This window comes from Microchirus variegatus, assembly GCF_963457635.1.
Source record: "Microchirus variegatus genome assembly, chromosome: 5".
NCBI classification, from domain to species: domain Eukaryota; kingdom Metazoa; phylum Chordata; class Actinopteri; order Pleuronectiformes; family Soleidae; genus Microchirus; species Microchirus variegatus.
In genome coordinates this window covers 22,576,811-22,584,103 of record NC_139806.1, presented here as the reverse complement: position 1 = coordinate 22,584,103, position 7,293 = coordinate 22,576,811, and the positions used below count along the sequence as shown (strand labels likewise).

General features: G+C 40.8%; 1 protein-coding gene across 1 annotated transcript; it reads right to left on the bottom strand.

Annotated features, from left to right (window-relative positions):
- Positions 1-547: 547 nt before the first annotated feature.
- gsx1 (GS homeobox 1) lies at positions 548-1,556 on the bottom strand (the record flags this gene model as incomplete). The annotated part of the gene is given in 3 exon segments (XM_083889292.1): positions 548-900; positions 1,020-1,464; positions 1,467-1,556. Coding segments are annotated over 3 exon segments (888 nt in total).
- Between the last annotated feature and the right edge of the window lie 5,737 nt (positions 1,557-7,293).

The window sequence follows — 7,293 nt, the reverse complement described above, 5'->3', positions numbered from 1 at the left end:
CTCACAAAAATAACCCCGCTATTTTTTGTTTTAATCAGTGCTGAACGAGACTTTACGCGCGCCGTTGTGCGCAATCAGTGACACAAAAAAATGCAACCAACACGACAAGCTTGTCTGGCGCTCAGAAATATTTTTTATTTAAGTATCAACATTTTTAAATAAATAAATATTTTTCAATTACACTGAGTCATCTCAGCAATGTGACAGTGAGGGAATTTCCTTTCTTCAGTTGTCCATATTTAAGTAACGGTTCCATCCACATAGAATGAATCTATAAGCAGTATTCACCGTGTATACAAAATTCTGTCCTTCCCCAAAATACTAATAAACAATGTTGTTATTGTACACGGTACTGGCATCAACAAATTGACCATTTTCAGAAAAAAACTACATACAAAACGTACAACATGTATACAAGCTATACAATGACTCTCAAGGTGACAATTCCCCTGATTAAATATTATCTGTTTATGTACAGGCATCTGAACACAAGAGGAACAGTCTCTCTTTTTTTGGCTGCTTTCAAAATCATGAGGATCAAAGTCTTTCAGGGGGAGACGGACAGATCTGCATCCTCTTTCTCTGAAGAGGACGGGGATACGGGAATGTCATCCTCCTCTTCCTCCGAGCATCTCGCCGTTGACAGGGACGAGCATTTGCAGTTATGTGATCCAGTCCGCTGGCCGCTGCTCTTGCCCTCCTTTTTGTGCTTCACCCTGCGGTTCTGGAACCAGATTTTCACCTGTTTCTCGGACAAGTTCAGGTACGTGGCGATCTCGATGCGCCTCAGTCTGGAGAGGTACATGTTCGAGGTGAACTCGCGTTCCAGCTCCAAAAGTTGTGTGCTCGTGAAGGCGGTGCGCATGCGCTTGCTGCTCTGAAGTTTGCTGTTGCTGTTTTCTGTGAAAGTAAAGAAAGAAACATTGTGAGACATTGTGTGTCAATAAATTGGCTTAAAGTTAGGAGTTAAGAGTTAGGCTTAAAGCACTAACTCTCCCGTAAAATGTCTCTCTGCTTACCGATGGAGATGCAGTGGAACTGCCGTGGGTCTGGCACTGAGTACGCAGCTTGGTAAATCCCCGGTGCGTGGCTGAGGTTGATGCTGTTGGACGAAGAGTGTTGCCTGGACAGCGCCGAGTGACAGTACTGTGAGCCGAAGGGAGGAAAGGAAGCCTTGAGGAGCGGCAGTGCCGGTGGAGACGGGTGAAGTTGGGACGCGGTCATGCAAAGCGGGCAGAAGCACAGCAGCCCGGCTTTCCTGGAGTGACAGGAGCCCGGCAGCGCGTGCGGATGGTGCGCGGAGTGCACGGCGTACGGGAATAAAGGTGGGTTGTTCTCGCTTCCTTTGTCGTTGGCCTCCCTTAAAATCAAGGAATCCACAAGAAAAGATCTGGGCATGTTTGCAAACTTGTTGCTCAAGCGTGATGTAAAAGTTGAAGCCGGCGCGTCGTGTTGTCTGTGAGTCTGCTGTTCTTCCTCTGGACTGTGGACAGCGAAGTGGTGCTGAAGGCGCAGCGCCGCGCCTTAAATACCCGCTGTGGTCTCGGTTCGGCCATGTGACGGCGACGCTGCAAGCGCCCAAGAGCACTCAATAGGGTTTTGTGCCTTTCTCTCGGCATTCCCACTGCACGCTTCCCTATTATTTCACTTGTTAACTAAATGAACTGCATAATGTAGTCTATTCTTGTCAGCCCCACCCACGCCGCAAGAGGCGGCACTGCCCATTCTCCCTTTTATCATCACTCTCATTTTATCATAGAGCAGAGCTTAGATTTGCGAGAGAAAACGTTTCTCTCACATTCAGAGAGACACTTAATTTATTCAAGTTTTGTTTTGGAGTTCTGACTGTGCAACACCTAATAAGGCTGCATAACCGAGCCAAGAGGGAGAAGACACTCGTGGAGACGTCTAAACTAAACTCAAATCCCATTGCTTCTCTTTTAATAAAAGCTTTGGTCCGATAAATGACAATTAAGGCGAATTATACAGTAGTTTCATGTTCTAAATAAACATGAACACATGCCAAAACAATCATTGTAGATTCTCATTCATCAGGTCATAGTTTCTGCAGTCGCAGCGGGACATGAATATCTTCCAAGTCCAGTTGTAGAAGTGATGTGGATGTAATAGTGACCACATACATACAACAAGAATTGGCCAAAAGGCAACAGTTAATCAACAGTTATTGGACATCGTTGCAACTGTTGCAACTGCAACTGCACTTGTTTCAGTGACACTTCTTGTAGTTTTGTTTTTCAACGCCTGTGAGTTCCGTGCACCATGGACACCTGTGTGACAACTTCACTGTGGAGCGCGAACACTAACGCAACAGCTGAATGTAAAGTTTACGCGTTTCCATTTTAAGGTTAATGTGTCATTTTCTGGGCACAAAACGGGGACAAGTCATCGCCTGGAGGCAGCAGCGCTGTTAAAGAGCAGTGATTAATTCCTTTGCTCGGGCCCCTGCAGAGTCCGGGGGGAAAGAATATGTAAAAATAACCAGGTTTTCACTCTGCGGCCCTTATTGAATGTCATTGTCGAGGGTTTTCAATGAGAGAGAAAGAGAGTCGAATTAAAGTGTGTGACAGCGGCGGATAGACGCAACAAAGGCGACTCTGTCATAGAGGAGCCCAGTGCGCGGCGCGTGAAGCCCCCGCCTCGCGCTCTGATTGAATTAAGTAATAGGAAAACATTTTCTTTCACTTTAAGGCTTTTTGAACAAGGCCTTCAAAGCGACGGGAGCCGTTCGTAAATAGTGGAATGTGATTTCTCTTCCACCCCGAGTTTTCTTTCATTTCGTCTCTATAAAGCTGACAAACACAAAAGTCTTTAAAATGAATGATAAATATGACATAAATGGATCCGTGGCCTCTAGCAATGGCACTGACGTTAAATCAAATCCACACAATGTCACTGCACAACCTGCGTCTGTTCATATTTCATGTGGATTGATTTTAATCACCGACAGAAACAAACGCACGGCGCCATCTACCTGAAGCATTATTTCCCACAGATTGTGGGCTGTGATGCTATCACTGTTCTCCATATAAACGAGGCTCTAATAACTTCACACCATATAACCTCCCATAAAGTCCGACCTGTAATTAGACTCCAGCTATTAAAGTAGGCGCAAATTAGGAGCAGTTAAACCCTTTAATGAGATCGAGTTATTCAGATAAAAACACTGTTCTCTCTGCCAGAGCCTGCAGTCTACACCCTTTCATTTCCTGCCAGGAATCGGACATCACAGAATCAGCCTTTCCACAGTTGCTGAAACCTGTAAACACAAATCACTGTACATTAAGGAGAGTAATAAGAAACAGAGTTAAAGTTAAAACCATTTCCAAATAGGGTCAAATACGCTATAATCGGTTTATATTTCAATTTGATTTGTTCATTTTAAGTGTATTTGTTTCTAACTGGGACTAGTCGTAATTCTTTTACAATAAACCCATCCCCCAATTAGGATCTAAGTTGCAAACATTTGAAATAAATAGAAAAAGAATCCAGGAATAAATGTGCGCATTTGTGTCTGCACAGGCGCAACAAACGATGATTTTGTTAAAGAATCAAGGCTGCAATCTGGCTTACTACTGTTTTACAGCGGCAGGTCGCCTGTGTGCTGCGCCAGCTTGATGTATTGCTCGACATAAAGATGTTATCAAAGGCCCTAATTTTCAAATTATGTACAGCAGTCACCCCGTGGACAGGAATAGAGGTTGCATGGGTCGTCACGCAGGGAGGCTCATCCTAATTTGCAATCTCAACTGGAGACTGACAAATAGTTTTGACCTCCCTCTGGAGGCGCGGGCCAGAAGTGCAAAGAATCCCATTCCCCATAATCACTTGTTTCTGATAAAAATCATCAAGGGAAATAGTCTCCTCACATTATAACAGCTCTATCACCCTTATCCCCCACTTTAGTTTCCAATATTGCTCTTTTTTCCACTAGTTTTCAGCAAAAAAAAAAAGAAGCATGGCCACTTATGTGCTTCATCACATGCATATGTGTTGTTCCTTCTGACTAATAATTGAGCTCAGCTTCAGTAACTAACACACAGCTGTGAGCTGGCAACGCCTCTTTGCATTAATGTTTGATAACGGGAAAACACTGACCCAAAAAAGAGTCAATTATAAGACATTAACTTTGAACAATTGCCATCACTCAAATTCATCCCAGATGATAACACTGACCTGCCTGCTGTGCTGTTGGAGAAGCACATTTTCAGCAGCTTTTACGCAATTATACCCAAAGATCTCGTGCCTGGTGACATAAAGAGAGCAGTCTGTTTATGGAGATGTAGTCAATATCTCCTTTTCTTTTTGGAATGAATTATTCATAGTTTAAGACACTATCCCCCCTCACTTAATATGTACACACACTTAAACACCCACACATCTCTAATACAAATGATGGTTTTAGCTGACAGTGTAACAGGATTTAAGGTCCCACTGGGGTTTGGCCCAGCCGTGGATGGGCGCTGTGACTGTCGATGTGACACAGAGGGCCGGCTGCCCCTCCTAATCTCCCCCCGAGGCAACATCACAGACCACAGATCCTGCTGCACCTCTATGGACACACAAAGGCCTGATTATCATTCATATGCTCACCACAAACACCAGTCCAATAGATAACAGATGACACATAAGTACCAGCTGAATGGTGCAATATGTTTAGGCTGCTGGCGTCTATAGGGACTAATGAATCCTTAAGAGAGGCTGACAAAGAGATGTAGTCAGTTGAGGCACCATAACATGACAGATATAAGGCTCAACAGGTGAATTTGGACTTGAGTGAATCTAAGGAGCAATATGCTAAATGATTTCCTTGTTACAGTCGTAAATATGATGAATTAAAGCAGCGAAATCTGAGCCCTCTTATGTGTCATCATGGTGAAAAGTGACTGATATCATCCAGAGATTGGGAGGGGATTATTTTGAGATGAAGAGATATTTACTGTAAGTGATGGTTTTAAGATGATCATTATGTAAAAGTGGCTGCTTAAGTCAACACAGCCTCACACATTAAAGCGAATCCAAACGCATTTTCTTGTCACCTGAAATTTCAAGACACACGGCAAAATCGAAAAATAACTGCAAGGAAATGTTTTCAGATAACTCTATTATGTTTGGTAAAGATAAACTTTATTTTTATTAAACTTAACTCTCAATAGCTCAATACAGAAGTGATTTAGGTTGACTTCTTTTTCTTTGAAAGACCAAAACGTCCTGACCATATATCTACTGCATATTCATTATTGTATGATCCCAATTCACTGCAGACAGAACAGAACAGTACAGTTCAAATTGTAGGTGAGAAATAACCAGAAACTCTCATGTTTGCACTGCTAACAATTTCATCTATTATTCCAATTGTTGGCTCAGAGTTCAGAGAACTGAAAATGTAACTCATTTTGAAAAACGCCAGGATAAGAAATTGTATTTGAAAGAATTTATGAATTTTATGTCTTTTTTTTTTTTTTTTTACAAACAATAGATTTTTGTTAAATGGGTTACAGTATATTTAATTGAATGCAAATAAAGTGTATGTTTGATCTTTGAAAGCTTAACAAATCCTCTGGTACATCCCTGCATGTAAAGCCTGTAAAACATAAGTTTTTGTGCGTATGTTGAAATGTTTCTGTATTTCTCCTGAATCGCTGGGATTCAATTTAAAAAAAAGTCTCCATCATTGATGTCTGCCATTCAATTTTCAATCATAGCTGACACAATACATCTTTTTACATGTTCAGTGGCAGCACAGGACTTTATCTTTATTGGCAAAGTCTGTAGTTATAATATTGCCTTCATCATTTAAAAAAACATGCAGGTGCAGGAAACTTTTTTTTAAATGTAATCCAAGTGCTGCATTCATTAAGATGAATGCAATTACATGAAGAAACAAATGCACTCTTCAGCTAATGAAAGTGGTGAATATAGATGGGTTAGACTACTGTCAAATCTGTTGTGGACAAGATAAACACATTAGTGACCACTACAGAATGTCAAAATACATCAAAAATATTTGTTTTAATTATTAGAAGAAAAAAACATGTTTTATCTCAGATTCTTCTGCTTCCTCCACAAGAGTCGAGGTAACAGTAAACCGTTCAAATGGAACATTCTCTAAAAAAAAACTTCATAATGAATAATCTATGACTGCAATTATTGTACCCATTTATGCTGCACTGCATAATATGAAGCAGAGTCAGACAATAATACACCTATTAATACAATATCTGGCATAACATTTTGTTAAGGCTGTCCAAATGAATGGAAGTCAGGGCCGTGTGTGTGTGAGTGTGTGTGCACCTTTACTGTATATATCCTGATGATTTATTCTAGGCTAATTGTTAATGTATAGTATAATAATATTTTTCTAAATTGCACTTAAACATATGTGGATATGCACGTTTATTATTATTTACCTTTTCTGTCTTTGCTGTGGTGACAATATACATTTCCTCACTGTGTTACTAATAAAGGACAATCTTATCTAATGACATATCTTATAAGGATAAGGGGCTATGCATTATGTTGATGAGTGTCCTCTCTAAAATAGCTCTACAAGTGTGTGGTTGTGTGTGTGTGTGTGTGTGTGTGTGTGTGTGTGTGTGTGTGTGTGTGTGTGTGTGTGTGTGTGTGTGTGTGTGTGTGTGTGTGTGTGTGTGTGTGTGTGTGTGTGTGTGTGTGTGTTGTACAGGAATGTCAATTGTTTACACAAAAAGTCGCAGCATAGACGTTTCTGAAGTCCGTGCTTGGGAGATTCATCGAAATGGATCCTTCAATCAGAGCATTTGAGGTTAACAAATAGCAGTCAGTGCAAAATGCACTTTTAACGAAACAGAAATTCACCAAAAATTCACGATGAGCAAGAAAAGAATAAAACGCAGAGAACTGATGTAACTGAAATGCTGAAATTGAATTATTTTATTCCTGATGACCTATTTGCTTGTTCCTCTCTATAAAGCTGCTTCGATGTGGTTGAGTCCAGTTCAAGGGCTGTTACGTCCTCGCAGCTTTGTCTGTCTCAACACTGACAACTGTAACAATTCTGTATATAACCAATGAATTGCAATAATCAGATGATAAAAAAATAATATATGAATAATGGTCAAAAATAACGGCAGACTGGAAAGTTTGTTGTTTTGTTTGGAGCTGTGTGTCACCTAAGGTGCAATTTGAGGCAAGCAGGTCTATAAACAAGTTATCCACATATGAAAGCGATACTAGCAAATATAAAACATTTACATTGTAAAACACAAATGTCACATTCAAAGATCCGATGAAGGA